The sequence below is a fragment of the Ascoidea rubescens genome, assembly GCF_001661345.1.
Source record: "Ascoidea rubescens DSM 1968 unplaced genomic scaffold ASCRUscaffold_3, whole genome shotgun sequence".
Classification (NCBI taxonomy): Eukaryota; Fungi; Ascomycota; class Saccharomycetes; order Ascoideales; family Ascoideaceae; genus Ascoidea; species Ascoidea rubescens.
Window position 1 is genome coordinate 1,051,527 of NW_017962915.1, and position 15,769 is coordinate 1,067,295.

Sequence of the window (15,769 nt, forward strand, 5' to 3'; positions counted from 1 at the left end):
ATCGCAGTGCCGATGCGAGGAGATAGTGACCAGATAGTGACTAGATAGGAAATGGTGCTCTGTTTCTTATCAACAAAGCAAGACTCCCCAATTGCCCACAATGGTATATAAGCAGCGTGGTTTCGTTGTCGAATATTCCTGTACTGCTATTCAATTGCCACACTGTTCAACTATCCATCGAACTTCTCGAGAACAACAAGCATCTGCACAATCTCATCGACTATGTCCTTAGCTGCCACTCCCCTAGACAATGCTCCATTTGGCGCTGTTATTCGCTTACCTGAAGGTGTTACCGATCCTTCAAAGTTGAGTCCAGACGACTTCAAGTTGTTGGAGAAGGCCTTGCATACCTACTTGGTTGTTGTTATTCCCAATCAGAAGGATCTATCTCCCAAATCCCAATTCGAATTGACCACCATGTTCGACGAAACATGCAATAAGACCAGTCAAAGCTATGGTCATGGCAAAACTTTTAGACATGAAGACTCGGTTTTGAAGAAAGATGGTACAACAGTCCCCAGCCAACCACAGGTTCAGGTCATTGGCAATGGCTATTGGTCTGACCACCATGGGTTGGACAATTTCAAATTGACCCAGCCATCTCAAAGAACTTTTCACCATAAAACTTTAACAGCCAATGAGTTGGAAAATAATCAGACAAGATTTTATAGATGGCATATTGATTCTGCTTTGTATGAACTATCTCCTCCAAAATGCACCACTTTATTGGGTATCCATGTTCCTAATTCTGATGAAAAGCAAAAGATTATTTACGAGGATACAAACGAGGTGTTGGAATTGACTAAAGGCGCAACTGCATTTTTGAGTGGTAAAACTGCATTTGATTCATTATCTCCTGAAGACAAAGAGTTGGCGTTAAATACAACTGTTGTATATGCTCCTCACCCATACATTTTTATTTCTCCCGCCAGGGCCACATCTGATGGTATCACCATGGTCAGTGAAAATAAAGAAAGATCCTTTGGTGATTTACCCCCATGGGAGGAATCAAAAGTGAAAAAATTGCCCATGGTATGGACCAATCCCACAACCGGCAAACAACACTTACAATTCCATGGCTGCTGTGCTTATAAATTGATCAACAACAAAACTGGTAAGGAGACCCCATTGGAAGAAACAAGAGATTTATTGCAAAGACTCTATAGACCAGCTATCTCTCCCGAAAACATATACTGTCACTCTTGGAAAGAAGGCGATTTGGTTATTTTCTATAACAGAGGTGTCTCCCACTCAGTAACTGGTGAATTTGCTGAAAAAGATAAGAGATTAATGCATCAATGCAATATTGCTTCCGGTGAAGACCCAGTCTGCGTTAAATAAGCAACGAAAAGTCACCAAGCCTTCCAATTTCCTGTGTTCTATCCAATCTGCCGATTTCTTATTTCCTATTCTTCTCTTATATTCTTATATATACACATTTATAATATAATTTAACGTAACATGGCGTGGCATGGAATACCAAATACCAACCCATTGCTCATTGTATCTGTACCAAACTAATTTTGTTCTTCTCTCGCTGGTTTTACTTCCCATTTCCATCCATTTCCATCCATTTCCAACGCTCACCCCAGATCTGGCTTCGCGTGCTATCGCCCACAACTTCGATAAAACTGGAAGAAAAGCCCCCATTGGCTCCTTTCTTCGTCGATTACTTCCATTCCTCAACCCATATCAATATCGAGAGATAATCCACTATCTCCAAAATATCTCAAAAATATCTCCCAAATATCTCCCATCCTAAGTCGATAATGGATTTCGATAAAACACATCTACTTGATTTCATCCATGATACCAATCGTACTATTTGTTCATTTTGTTCAATTATCAATATATAAACGAAATGGTATTTCTTATTTTTACTTTTTTAAATTCTTTTTTCTTTTTTACTCAACACTCTCTTATAAACACTTTATACTATTAATCATATGCCTCCATTAACTTCAGAGATTATTAACGGTAACATCGATAAAGCAGTTTCGTCAAAGGTTTATGACGATTTTATCGTTAAATTATTAAATGAATTAACTTCAAATCCAAACTTCGATCCAAACATCGAATTTGATCCCTCAAAGCACATCATTTTCAATTCTGAGACTGATTTTGACAAGTACAAAGTGACAACATTAAGCGATATTAGTATTGAACATGATGAAGCAATTTCCAACTGTGCGTTTACTCCAGCATTCCCACTATTCAGTGAGGAAGCCATTGATATTATGAGATATGAATTGTTCCAAGAAAAGGTCTTTAAACAATACGGCAGAGCTGCTAATTTAACAAGATTCAAAGGACTAGATGTTCAAATCGGTGGATATACTCATTTGACTCCCTTTACAGCAAAAGCATTGACTCATGAAAAGACCATGGAGGTCTTGAATAAATATGCAGGTCTAGAATTACAAGTCATGATGCCATTTGAATTGGGTAGTATCAATTTTGGTATAAAGCCTTATGAACGGGTTGAGGATGAGAAAAAGAACAAGGAAATTTATCTTGCTAAAAATGCCAAAGCATTTGATAAAGATGCAGATTTTGTCAGAGGATGGCACCATGATAGCAATAGCTTTAGTTTCATTCTAATGATGTCAGACACCAAAGATATGATTGGTGGTGAAACTGCTTTGAAAACTGGCAATGGTGAGATCCTTAAAATCGACAACTATGAAAAAGGTTGGGCCTCTTTAGTTCAGGCTCATTGCATCAACCACATTGCGTTGAAACCCTACTGTTCAGTTGAAAGAATCACCTCTGTCACCTCCTACAGGGCTAAAGACCTGTTGCATATGGATCCAACAGTTATCACGACCATCAAGCCCTCGATCTTCCCCAGAACCATTTACAACACATTTTATCCGGAGTGGATGGACTACCGATTGGACGTGATGGGAGAGAAGATTGCGTGGCTCAGAAGAAAGGTCGCACAAGATAGAGAGAACCACAGGGACTTCAATCAGATTGAGATGATCAACTACTTGGAGGACTTGACGACGTACATCAGAGGCAGCTGGAGGGAGTTCGAGGCTGTTGACGAAGGCCACATTGAGCAGCCTCCTCTTCGCCGGTACATCAGGAACTGGGCCCACAATGACCGAGACCTCAGCAGCGCCATCTACAATTTTGAGTACGAGAAGTGAACATTCTACATAAACATTCTACATAAACACTTTAATAAACACTAAACACTTAGACGTTTTAATACCCAACTGGCGCCCACCGCAATGGATCACGCAATCCCACGCACTCCCATGCATGTCACGCAACGTCCCGTAGCGCTGAGCTGCAAAATTCCGTTTTCAGATCAGCATCAAAAACATCTCAAAGTATTTGATATTACTCTTCTCATCTGCTCAACATTCGTCTTTTAGATCTTCCTTTTTGGTCGCAACTCTTCTTCACTTGTCTACTTATCTCCAGCTTTTCCTTTCTCTGCTTTTATTGCCTTCAATCTTGTCTCGTTGTTCCTTCAACAGGCTTTTTGGCTCAATTGTCTATCGTTGGTAGTTACCTCTAGCTTATTTGCCATTTTCTTTTCTTACCAAACAATCCATCAAGTATCCAGTTTTATTTTCACCATCAAAAATAACTTTTGATTTCTCAAACTTTTGATTCCTCAACTCAAACTTACTCTTTTCAAAAACGTTTACCTCCATAAGTGTCAGTGATATCAGATCAATATCTGAGAAGATGAAAAGGTTTTCAACTTCAAAAATTAGTCTTATACGAAAAGATACCACTCCTGAGTTTTCTGAACCAACCTTGGTCGCCAAAAATGACGACGACCAGGCATACCAAACTCCCTACGATGCTGCCAGAAAGAGACGTTCCTACATGATCCAATTGGAAATGCAGCAACAACAGCAGCAATTGTCTCTGGAATTAAACTCTTTAAATACTGCTAACATGAAAGTTCTCAGCCCAGATATCAGAAATTCTCCATATTTCAATGATTTCAACAACCAATCCAAGGGCTCCTTGGCTACTACCAATCCCAACAGCATAAACAATATAAATAACATTGATAACATCATTGTCAATAGCAACAACAACAGCATCAAAAACTACAGTAATATCCCAAATAATCCTACCAGTCTTGCCAATCTCACCAATCTTGCAAATCTCACCAATCCCAATAACTCGAATGTTACTGCTGACAACAATAGCAATTCCAACATTAATCGCATCAGCAGTATTAACGACATCGCCAACCTCGCCAGCTACAACATTAACAGCACCATCAATATTAACAACAATAACAATAGCATCACTAATAGTCCTCTCATAAATAGTCCCAGTTTAGTAGCATCCGGAAATGCCCTACTATCTATAAACAATAACAAAAGTAGCGTTTCTTTAGCTGCTTCCTATTCTGATGTTCCTGACTTCCAACTAGGTGAACTATCTGACGACTCCAAGGCCAAAATTAACCAGCTAATTCAAACAAACTACCACGTCAAGATTGTAGTTGTCGGCGATGGTGGTTGTGGCAAAACTTGTCTCTTAATCAGCTATGCTCAAGGCACTTTTCCCACCGTTTATGTTCCCACGGTTTTCGAAAACTATGTTACTCATGTTCAGTCTCCAATGACAAATGAGTCAATTGAATTGGCTCTATGGGACACTGCTGGTCAAGAAGAATACGACCGGTTAAGACCTCTATCATACCCTGATTCTGATGTTATCTTGATCTGCTACTCAGTTGATTCAATAGTTACTCTAACAAACGTCAGAGAAAGCTGGAATCCCGAAGTTAGACATTTCTGTCCAGGAATCCCAATCATTCTAGTAGGTTGCAAATTGGACTTGTATGACGACGACTCCTTCAAAAACTCAAAAAGATCCAAAATTGATTCATCTTTAATTAAAAAAATCTCAAAGGAAATCGGTGCAATTGCTCACATACAATGCTCTGCCAAAACCATGCATAACGTTAAAAAAGTCTTCAATGTGGCCTTACAAACTGCTTTAAATAACATCACTGATGGCGAATTTAATAAAATAATCCAAAACCAAAAAAGGAGCGCAATCAAAAAAATGATTTCAAAGCCATATATGAATACTGCCTCATACTTGAAAAACAATTTATCAGCTCACAGTCTTAACACGAACAGCACATCGAATATTGCTAATGTCCATAGAATCAATAATTTAAACTTGAATTCTTCAATGCTTAACCCAAATCAAAACTTTCATTCTGCCAACCAAGCACATCGGAAAAAAAACAGTGTTAGTATTTCAAACCATCAAATTAAAGAAGAATCAGAAGATCCCTTGGTTTATAACGTTTCCGAATATTATGCTGGACCCACAGAAAATAACCCTACTCCCCCACAAAAGTCTAAAAAGGATTCTTCTTGCTGCACAATCTTATAAGTCGTCTTTCTGGTAATTCTTTTCTTTTTTTTTCCTTTTTTAATTATTATTCTCCCCGTCGTTTTATAATATAATTTGTTGCTTATTACTACCATCAACCTGGTGTCAAATTTTATTTTTATTTGAAAACAATCTCTACTTGACCTTGTTTTTATTTTTATTAACTCTTTTTCACTTCATCTTAGCGATACTATTGTTGATTCACCACTTTTAGTTTTACTTTCATTGTTGAACATACCATCACTACATCTTATTTTAGTTTATTTTATTTTGAGTTAATTTAATTTATTTAATTTCATTTTTTCATCTCTTAATTCTTATTATTCTTATTCTTACTTTTACTTTTACTTTGATTTTTATTTTTTTGCTTTTTAGTCATTCTGTTTCAAGCATTCAATTTAATCCCGATTCAGCATTATATACCAATACTTATATTGTTTTTATTTCTATTTCTATTTCTATTTCTATTTCCTTGGTTCTCTTATACTTAGATACTTTCACTTTATTATCATCTCTAGTCCAAAAAAGCTTATTTTTTGGTATTCTATTTATTGACTATACCTCTATTTAATTATTTGTGCCCAATTTACAGACTGAATGTAACTTTTTATTTCTCATGTTGGGCAGAATGTTCAAACTTAGAAGAAATTAAAGTAACGTAAATTTACATTTATTGCAGTTAAAAAAAAGAAAAACAATATAAATTGCCAAAAAGACTTAAATAACAATTGTCATCTAATTGAAATTTCCATCCTGAAACTTATTCATAACATCTCTAAAAGAAGAACGAGAATCATGAGTTTTTTTAACGCTTCTTGAAGAGCCTCTTTCTTCACTTCTCTCTTTTTCTCCTGTTGATTTGTCACTGGCCGTTGGCTCAAATTTTTTCAATATATCCATCATATTTCTTGATGGCTTTCTACTATTGGAACTCATATCAACTGTTTTTAACTTTGGAAGCAAGTTAGTATCGTCTTTTTGATCCAAATTGTCATTTTGATTGTTACTATTATAAATTTTTTCTTGATTTTTTGAGCTCTCTCTACTGGAAGCCATCTCATTATTGCTACTATATTTCATTGGTTCTTCGTTCTTACATCCATCTTTCGTACAATTTTCCAACTGATCATTTTCAAGACCAAAAGACAATTCTGATCCAGTTAGGTTCGGCTTTATATTATCAAGATTGTAAAATCCTTTTCCAAAATCACATTCACTAAACTGACAAGATATATTGTTTTTGTTGTTGGAAGAAGCTAATAAATTATCATTATTCACAGATAAATCAACTTCTGAAAAATATCTATCTATCACTTGATTAATTGGTTTATATAGAGAAAGGCTTTGATTTGGCCTTATTTTAGCTATCTCAATCAACTCATGAATACCAAAATAGATTTCGGATGCTGAACTTTCAAGAAAACTTACTGGGTATGTTTTATCATGTTCAACGTAATAATTATTTTGAATAATTAAATGTGAAATCGCATTCTCAATTATAAATTCCTTTCCTTTGATCACCTTATGTGCCTCAATTACGATCTCTTTGATTGAGTTGGAGATTTTTGATATAATATCAAACAATGAAACCGGATTGCTGTTTTCTTCGCTAATGAGTTCTAAATATGTCTTAATACTTTCAATCAATACTTTTAAATGATCTATAGGTAATAATCCATCAGAATCTGTGTTTTTTTCTAAAAACCCTTTTGGAAAAGCGCAACCAGCTGAGTTTTTCATGCTCAAATGAGACAAAAAAATTATTTGTTTTTTTAATAAATTTATTTCTTGTTTATAACGACTAATAATAATTCTTCGATCATCTTTGGAACCAACCAATTCTGTTAATTTTTCAATTTCTTGATTTTTAGCTTCGAGTTCCTTTGATTTCATTTCCATTTCAGTTTGTAAATTTTTTATCTGTGATTTCAATGTATTTTTTTCAAGATTCCATTTTTTTGTTAACGTATTCAATTGATTTAGAGATGCCTTTAACTTACTTTTTTCATCGGCCAACTTTAGCTCTATCTCTGTGATTGAAGAATTTAGTGATACAGTTCTCTTTTCTAGCATCGATATAGACTTTTCGACAAGTTCACTTTCTATTTTAATAATATCATCTTTAATAATATCGCCTTTAATAATATCATCTTTATCGATGTTCCCGTTACTTTCGTTAGAACCAGAAAAATTTTCAGGTATGTTGGAAAGAAGATAGGGCCGAACTACTTGTGGAATTCCAATTTCAGAATTTTGATTTTCGTGAGTGAATTTAGGATCCAAAGTTATCAAATTTTCTTCGGGAAAAATTACCTCTTCAGCATTTATACGTTGTTTCTCAAAACTCTTTATGGTTTTTTTTGGCATTTTAAAAGTTTCATTTGGGTGTTTCTGAAATGAAACAGCTGGTTTCTTTGGTAATCTTTTTGATGATGGTTTTTTAGTCGATGGACCTTGCTCGTTGAGTGGATCAATTGTATGATAATTGAAGTTGTTATTATATATTGAATCATTAGAGAGCTCTTCAGCTAAACTAATATCTATTGGATTTTGCGTGAGTCTTGATGACTCAGTGGGTTCAAAACTTGTTGTACCAATTAAAGAAAATGTTCTTCTATGGGAAATTTTTGGATTTTCTCTAGGTATATTTTGAAATCCAGTAAAACTTTTGTTTATAAATTGTCTAGCGCCATTGGTGCTATAAAAACCAGTGTAATTATTTTGAATATTGTTATTATTATTATTATAATTATTGTTATTACGAATTGGGTTGGGAGTAACTTCATATAAGTTTTTATATTTGTTATCCTTACCATAATTTTCATCATCATCAAGAACATGATGATGATGATGATGTTGTTGTTGTTGTTGTTGTTGTTGTTGTTTTTTCTCCTTTTTTTTTCCTAATGGAACAATGACTTGTATTTTAGGAGTGAAATCAACAGATGGAGGACAAAATTGTCTTGTTTCAATTTCTAATAGAGCATCTAAAGTTAGTTCATTAAATCTGCGATGAGATAAGGCAGAAATTCTTGATATTGCATTTTTCCTTTCAATGGTTTGAGTTTTATCATAATACTTGATAGAAATTTTGTTATTATTATTATCTATGAAATAATCATGATATATATGATTGTTAAGATTTTCAAGGTCTTCAGGATCTTGAAGATGTTGAGGATTTTCAGGAATTTCCGGATTTTCAGATTCTTCATCATCTCGACTTATTTTATGGGCTATTTCTGGTAAATCAATTAGATCAATATCATTTGAATTGAAAAAAAAGTCATTTTCGAATTCGTTTCCAATTTGATTATAATTATGATTATTATTGTTATTATTATTATTATTATTATTATTATTATTATTATTATTATTATTATTATTATTGTTGTTGTTGTTGTTGTTGTTGTTGTTGTTGTTGTTGTTGTTGTTGTTGTTGTTGTTGTTGTTGTTGTTGTTGTTGTTGTTGTTGTTGTTGTTNTTGTTGTTGTTGTTGTTGTTGTTGTTGTTGTTGTTGTTGTTGTTGTTGTTGTTGTTGTTGTTGTTGTTGTTGTTGTTGTTGTTGTTGTTGTTGTTATTGTTGTTGTTATTGTTGTTGTTATTGTTATTGTTATTGTTATTATTGTTTAAATTATCTTGATTCTGGTTTTTATTTGAAGAGTCTCTTTGCAATCTAATTTGAGCTTCATTTACAACATCATCGGTCAATCTTGAAAGTTGACCTGTAGAAAGTGCATTTATTCTTTTATTCCTTCTTTCAAATCTTCTTTCTGTGGCAGAATCGATCCAACTTTCATTCATTGGATGATTGAAATAACAAATAAGAGCCTTTTGATGAATAGATAAATCAGGAATTGCTCTTAAAGTTGGTCTTTCAATTGGAATGTGCTGTTTTGAAAGGAAACCGGAAAAATCATTGAATTCTGGATCATTCTTTAATTCTGGCTCAAAAGTTGAATTTGAATTTGAGTTTAGGCTGACCAAAGAACCAACTTGTGATCCTTGGTTTGAATTTGAAAAATTATATGCAGTTGAATAGACTGTTGATATTGCATTGATGTAATTGTTTCGATTGTGATTACGATTTTGCAGTTGAGAGTGAAATGGTGCTTGAAATGAATTTTGAGGTTGGTTTTGGCTTCGATTTTGAATTTTTCTTCGACTTCTTCTTCTTCTTCGATTTCGAGCTTGATTTAAGCTTGGATATGGACTTCGGTTTGGATTTGGATTATTCTTCAAAGAAGACAACTGATTTTGAGATTGATTTTGGGGTAGAGAGTTATTTATATCAAAGACATGGTTTTTCGGATAAGTATAAGTTGTGGAAGTTTGAGTATTAGAAAGTGGATTTATTTGATCTGAGCCTGTACAAACTGTTTCTTGAATCTGGTTATCATCTCTTTCAAGAGTGGAATATCTCAATGTTCTTATCGTGTTTGAATTGTCAGATGAGGGCGAAGTAGGTGCACTATTTTGGTTATTTTTATTTGATTTGCTCTGTCTCTTTGATTTAGATTTGGCCCTTGATATGAAATTAAACATTTCAAAACAAACCAACTAGACACAATAGAGTTGTTAAGCAAAGAGAGCAGGAGAAGCTAGCAATGACCGCAACTGTAATGGTGGATAGCAAGACGCTTGAGTCCAAAGGTAGCAGAAAAAAGCAGAAAGCAAGGAAAGAACAAAAGCAAACATTTTCTCACAACAAACACTTCGAACTGTTTCCAAAGCCCAAAAAAAGCTCAAAATTGGGAAAACACAAACCAAAAAGAAAATAAACTCGCACCAGTGCTGTGGGCCGCAGCTGTCAAAAAACCTTATTTCGGCTTGTCCAAGCAACCGAAACTTATTTTCTTTTATTTTCTTTCATTTCCTTTTATTTCCTTTTATTCCTCGTCCTAACCAGCAACCAAAAGCAGCTGGAAAGCAATCCATGGGCTGTGGATCGACAGCTATAAGACAGCTCAAGGGCCCTTCTGTTGTTCCAAGGGCCAGGATGCAGTAGGACCAAGATGGATAGGTAGAGGCGACGACGCCATGATCCGATACATATACAGCTGTTTCGGCAGGAAGAAAGGGTACGTCAAAAGCAGCGTACTCCATTTTGCTCAGAACCACCACCAGTACCCAAACTATGAGATGGTTCTCCAGGATATTGATTCCAAGAATTTGGTGCAGTGGCACGAAGAAATTGTGTACGAGTTGTATGACAAAGAGGTGTTGCATTTTGACTGGTATATCGATATCAACAACAAAATTCGGGGTTATATTGGCCATGAGAACAGAGAACATGAGGAAACAAGTGTATATTTCATGTTTGAGATCAAAATTGCATTGGCCAATTTGTTAAAAGAGCATGGCTGCCAGGACACCTATAAAGCCTTTGAGAGAGCAAATCTCACCATCAAGAAACAATATTTGCCAAACCATTACATTCTCCCAGATCTTGCAATTGCACGAAACAACGACCCCAGGTTTGTTGTTGAAGTTGGCAACACCGTGGATTACGAAACAACTCTTCAAAAGCTTTTCACGCTCTTTAACTCAGCAAAGAACCTCATGTCCACCGGTATATTTGTTCAGCTTGATCCTGTTATCATCGAGCCCAGCTATTTCCAGGGCTTTGACATATATGTTGAGAGATGGGGGTACTACCACAACAAGTACAAGGACAGTTATCCCCAATTCATGCATCCCATAACTGGGGCCAAATCCCTCGTTACCAAAGAAACCAGCAAAACCAAAATTGTAATGCTCGAGCACTGCCTTTTGATGACTGGCTATCGAATTCCTGCTCACGACAACAACAAAACGCTCCGGTTCACTCTTGGATCGTTGCTTGGAGAGGTGCCAGACACCTTCAACGAGGACTGTGAGTCTGAGCTCAGCATCAACGACAGCATCAGCATTGACCTTGCTCCATTGGTGAAGAAGTTGGAGGAGTACGTCGACGCTGGTTTAATCAACCCAAACACCTTTCAGTTGGACAACGAGAAGAAGCCCAAGTGGTTTGACTGGGAGCCCCTAATGTAGGCCCTCGAACCAGTGTATAGCAAGCCATAATAAATATATTGTATACTGTCGAGCTCTGTTCTGTTCAGTAGACCTTTGTGTTAGTGGAGCTGGGCTAGAAAGAAAAAAAACCACGCATTTTTCAGCTGCCTTTTCTCGTCCTACATTTTCCTGCTATCCGATAGCATATCAGTTACTTTGTCAGCTATTGTATCAATTGTTCTATCAGACTGTGCTGCTTTATCGCCTGTTGTAATTGTGAGTAGTGTCTGGAAAAGATGAAGCCAGAAATAAGAGTCTCCATTCCCTTCTTGGTTCTATTGTTGTTGCTCTATTCTTTTTTATACTTTGCATCCATCCAAAAGCTGCATTGGCTAAGTTTCAACACCACCATCAGAAACAACAATATCAATGGGTTTTTCAAAAAACAAGGGCAGATCACTTTGTTGGACAAGAAATACTACGATCCAGCTCAAAATTCAAATCTCATAGTTAAGGCTATCAAAAAAAACCAGCTTCATGCCACTCAAATTGAAGTTGGTGCTGATAATGGTGATAACACAAGTGCTGGTGAAAAAGAATTTGTTGAATTCAGTCTCACTTTTGTTGAAGACATTATTACAACAAAGGATAAAAAGAAAATTGGTCAGTCTGTGTTCAAGTTCTCATCTGATATCGATATCAACGAAGCTGAGCTCATTTTGAACCAAAAAAATAAAAAAATCACACAGCTCGGTTACCAAAATATCAATCATCAAAACAAAATTAAAAATCAAAAAAATCACGAAACTGATTTAAGATCGATTGAAATCAAACCAATCAACATTAAAAAAGATTATCTATTTGCTGGGTTTTTAAACAACGACGAGCAAAACGAAAGCAAAAAATCACTCAAAGATGCTGTCCCTGACAATGCCATTGATGATGGTCATGACCATGGTTATAAAAATTACTTGTTCAACGATAAAGCCAATAATAACGACAATAAAAACAACTTACACAACAACGTTAACAAAAACAATAATAATAATAAAGATGAAGATTCAAACTTGAAAACAAACCAAGATAAATATGATATTTTTTACTCTTTCAATTACGAAACAGCGTTTGATAACGATATTGACCACAACCATATTGAAAATGATAAAAATATAAGATTCTTGAAAATTAAAGGGTTCGTTTATGAAACAAGATTTTTGAAAAAGATTAACGATAATAATAATGAAAACATTCTATTTAAAGAAGTTGAAAAAAAATTAAAAAACAAAAATTTATCAAATGTTGAAAAAAATGATATTTATCAATCCTATATCAAAAAATATCACAAAGTTTTAAAAGAATTCAGTTTTGATATTAAAGTAGATTTAAAGCTGTTTGATAATAATGATGATAAAAATAATAATAATAATAATAAAAATAATAAAAACAATAAAAATAGTAAAAATAATAATAATAATAACAATAATAATAATAATAATAACAGTCATAAACATAACGTTAAAGACAAAAATAGCGAACTAAATCTCTTGTCCAAGGATGATCGTGAAAAGATATTAAATAATAATCCAAATAATGACAACAGTAGCCCAACTTTTGGGAGATTTTTGAAATCTTTCAAACCTTTATTGGTTTTGATATTAGTTATATTATTATTATATTCGATCAATGTTATTGATCTCAAAAAAGACAATAGCACTGCTGCTATTTCAAATAGCACTAATAATACTATTACTATGACAAATGATATTAACAAATCTAATAGCGACAATCCGTATAACATTTTTAGTCCCGATGATCACAAACATGAAAATGAAAACTCCTTTGTTGATGAAAAGTTGTTTGAAGATAAAAATATTGAAAACAATGCAATCTTAAATAAAAGAGTCACTTCCAATCTTGGTTTTAAAAATGGAAATCACAATATTGATTTTGAAAAGATTCCAAATGGAATTCATATCGAAAAATCACAAAATGTCATTATAAGCAAGTTTCCAATTATTTTAATTAGTTATGATTTCAAATTTTCATTGTTCCCATTTATTAAAAACTCCAAGGTTAAATTAGATGACTTGGATGGTAAGGATGTCAGGGAAATTGTTTGAAATATATAAGAATTTATTGTTATTATTATTTATTATTATTTATTATTACTTATTTATCATTATTTATCTTCAGTTATTGCAAAGGCATTATTAAAATTCAATTCAATTCTTTTTATATTTTAAATTTTACAGCCTATATATTCATTTCTTAATTACTAGATTACATTTTATAATTTTTTTGCATTTAGGAAATACACAAAATATTGTATTATAATATTGATGTGATCTCAGTTTTGGAAAAAATTCAAGCCCTACAAGTCAAGTACATTATGTTAAAAATATTTGTATGAATATTTATGGATTATGGAAAACAAAATACACAATGTATTACACACAATTTATTGTCGAGCAATGAGGACATTTGAAAACAAGTTCTCTTCTCTTAAGAAAGCTAATGATAATGCTTTTCTTTATTTCTTGACTGATTTTTGAACCTTTCATCAAGTGTATGAAAGCATTGGAGGATTCGATATAATCAAAAACGTCGCGAATCTTAAATAAGGGGGAGTCTGTTTTTTGAATAGCTTCCAACACTAAATTGTTTAACTTTTCAGTTTTTTCCAATGAACTTTGTAAAGACTGTTCATTTGCCTTTTCTAAGTTTTCATCACACATATCGATCACATCCGGATCTTGATTCAGGACATGTTTACGGTTACCATCATCTAGACTAGCAATTTTGGTGTTAATATCAAAGGAGGTCAATTGACTCCCATGTTCAAAACCATGAGGAGTTGAAAGTCCAGCAAAATTTTTAGAAGGTGAATATATCAAATCTAAGGTAAGAGTAGAAGATCCGATATTTGCATCAAATTCACCAGAATCATTAGATTTGCTAGATTTTGAAACACCGAGAGGCTTTTCAGAAGCTTCATCATTATTGTCATTATTATCATCGGTAGTTGAGGTGGGGTTTCTTTCAGAATGATCAGCTCCATACACATCGGCATCATGGTAATAAATTGATCTGGGATAATCAGTAGAATGGACGTTATCGTCGTCATCAGATTTAGACCACCGAGTTATGTACAGATCTAGATCACAGTAATCAGGTTCGGGACGAACAGCTGCGTGGACGTTATTATCGGTCATAAAGAGCTTTATAAATTCGAAATTTAAAGAGGTTGGCGATCGGAAAATCGTGCTATTTTTAGCTCTGGCATTTATACCGAGATTAGAGTTTTTTAATTGATCCGAAACGTTTTTGTGCTTTCTTCTTAATCTAAAGAATGGCATTTTCGTGATGGTGGTAGTGAGATTGATGGTATTTGTATTTCTTAGTTTGGTTTTATTTGGTTTTATCGAATATCGTGCTGCGAGCCATTGCCATTAAATACAATAAGCGCCAGTCTAAGAAGATTCCAGCAGAAAAACCAGTTACTGCGATGAAACAATAAGCAAAGCACAAAGGCATCATGAGTGACCGGCATATTAATGTTGCTCAAAGGTGACAGAGATTAAACATTTCACTGCTAGCAAGTTCTCAAATGTAACAAAATTTAAAGTCTTTTAAAACAAATCTGCGTCTGTAAATAATTGAAACGATACTGATATTATATAACAATTTAAAGATATTCTGGATCTATGCACTGAAAATTGAAAACGCAATTGAAATCTGACTGAAGTCTTGAACAGTAGTTGTTCATACTACAGTGGCTGAATTTGCAGTTCTACAATTAATATATATTGATATTTGATTTACATTTTGCAAAAATGACATCACGTTTATGTACCGAATTTATCAATATTTTTGTTTATTTATTGATTCCACTTATAGTGGTTGTATCAATTAATGTTGAAATTTGTTAAATTATCTTACAAAATATTTTGTTAGATTACACTTTTGAAAACAATTATTTTACTAATTACTTGACGTATTTTGTAATTTCTTTTTATATCTATATAGTCTATATATTAAAGCGTTTTTATCTACCAAAAATGGGCAATTCAGTACAATGGGTTTAGTAAATCCACCAGAAGTATCATTTTCAGTACTTCTAGTGAACCGTTTTCTGCCTGTTGCCTATTTATTTTTTAACCGAGTGTAAAATAGGGCTGGTTGGCGGCACAAAACCACCAAGCTGGATGCCGAAGACATGCACAGCTTGTTTACTTTAACTGTTTTGTTCGTTTTGTTTGTTTTGTTCGCTTTGATTGCCTTGTTAGAAAATGGACAATAAGCCCAATTGCAAATTTTCTATACCTCAGCTGTGAGATGCTGTTTAATGCGTGAGATCACGCGTAGATACGTTTACACGCGCGGC

At 34.1% G+C, this 15,769-nt stretch overlaps 8 protein-coding genes across 8 annotated transcripts; 5 read left to right on the forward strand and 3 right to left on the reverse strand.

Annotated features, from left to right (window-relative positions):
* The first annotated feature begins 104 nt into the window (after positions 1-104).
* ASCRUDRAFT_12578 (TauD/TfdA dioxygenase family protein) lies at positions 105-1,653 on the forward strand. The gene has a single exon (XM_020188943.1). The coding sequence runs from the start codon at positions 223-225 to the stop codon at positions 1,339-1,341; it is 1,119 nt and encodes a 372-aa protein (XP_020048872.1). The 5' UTR covers positions 105-222; the 3' UTR covers positions 1,342-1,653.
* ASCRUDRAFT_136234 (uncharacterized protein) lies at positions 1,384-1,798 on the reverse strand. Its single transcript, XM_020189104.1, has one exon. It carries the CDS (start codon positions 1,648-1,650, stop codon positions 1,426-1,428), a length of 225 nt encoding a protein of 74 aa, XP_020048873.1. The 5' UTR covers positions 1,651-1,798; the 3' UTR covers positions 1,384-1,425.
* On the forward strand, positions 1,704-3,203 carry ASCRUDRAFT_74921 (uncharacterized protein). The gene has a single exon (XM_020192870.1). The coding sequence runs from the start codon at positions 1,947-1,949 to the stop codon at positions 3,153-3,155; it is 1,209 nt and encodes a 402-aa protein (XP_020048874.1). The 5' UTR covers positions 1,704-1,946; the 3' UTR covers positions 3,156-3,203.
* A 199-nt stretch (positions 3,204-3,402) lies between these two features.
* On the forward strand, positions 3,403-5,622 carry ASCRUDRAFT_74923 (ras-domain-containing protein). The gene has a single exon (XM_020192871.1). The coding sequence runs from the start codon at positions 3,706-3,708 to the stop codon at positions 5,389-5,391; it is 1,686 nt and encodes a 561-aa protein (XP_020048875.1). The 5' UTR covers positions 3,403-3,705; the 3' UTR covers positions 5,392-5,622.
* A 504-nt stretch (positions 5,623-6,126) lies between these two features.
* On the reverse strand, positions 6,127-9,933 carry ASCRUDRAFT_69360 (coiled-coil domain-containing protein; the record flags this gene model as incomplete). The annotated part of the gene is made up of 1 exon (XM_020191664.1): positions 6,127-9,933. The coding sequence occupies one exon, from the start codon at positions 9,931-9,933 to the stop codon at positions 6,127-6,129; it is 3,807 nt and encodes a 1,268-aa protein (XP_020048876.1).
* A 372-nt stretch (positions 9,934-10,305) lies between these two features.
* On the forward strand, positions 10,306-11,449 carry ASCRUDRAFT_74926 (uncharacterized protein). The gene has a single exon (XM_020192872.1). The coding sequence runs from the start codon at positions 10,531-10,533 to the stop codon at positions 11,422-11,424; it is 894 nt and encodes a 297-aa protein (XP_020048877.1). The 5' UTR covers positions 10,306-10,530; the 3' UTR covers positions 11,425-11,449.
* An 8-nt stretch (positions 11,450-11,457) lies between these two features.
* ASCRUDRAFT_136290 (uncharacterized protein) lies at positions 11,458-13,714 on the forward strand. Its single transcript, XM_020189105.1, has one exon. It carries the CDS (start codon positions 11,682-11,684, stop codon positions 13,503-13,505), a length of 1,824 nt encoding a protein of 607 aa, XP_020048878.1. The 5' UTR covers positions 11,458-11,681; the 3' UTR covers positions 13,506-13,714.
* A 21-nt stretch (positions 13,715-13,735) lies between these two features.
* On the reverse strand, positions 13,736-14,995 carry ASCRUDRAFT_74928 (uncharacterized protein). The gene has a single exon (XM_020192873.1). The coding sequence runs from the start codon at positions 14,739-14,741 to the stop codon at positions 13,833-13,835; it is 909 nt and encodes a 302-aa protein (XP_020048879.1). The 5' UTR covers positions 14,742-14,995; the 3' UTR covers positions 13,736-13,832.
* Positions 14,996-15,769: the final 774 nt, after the last annotated feature.

Coding starts and splice junctions, on each gene's coding strand:
- ASCRUDRAFT_74928 (XM_020192873.1), bottom strand. CDS start 14,741: ATGCCATTCTTTAGATTAAGAAGAAAGCACAAAAACGTTTCGGATCAA.
- ASCRUDRAFT_74921 (XM_020192870.1), top strand. CDS start 1,947: ATGCCTCCATTAACTTCAGAGATTATTAACGGTAACATCGATAAAGCA.
- ASCRUDRAFT_136234 (XM_020189104.1), bottom strand. CDS start 1,650: ATGGGGGCTTTTCTTCCAGTTTTATCGAAGTTGTGGGCGATAGCACGC.
- ASCRUDRAFT_74926 (XM_020192872.1), top strand. CDS start 10,531: ATGGTTCTCCAGGATATTGATTCCAAGAATTTGGTGCAGTGGCACGAA.
- ASCRUDRAFT_12578 (XM_020188943.1), top strand. CDS start 223: ATGTCCTTAGCTGCCACTCCCCTAGACAATGCTCCATTTGGCGCTGTT.
- ASCRUDRAFT_74923 (XM_020192871.1), top strand. CDS start 3,706: ATGAAAAGGTTTTCAACTTCAAAAATTAGTCTTATACGAAAAGATACC.
- ASCRUDRAFT_136290 (XM_020189105.1), top strand. CDS start 11,682: ATGAAGCCAGAAATAAGAGTCTCCATTCCCTTCTTGGTTCTATTGTTG.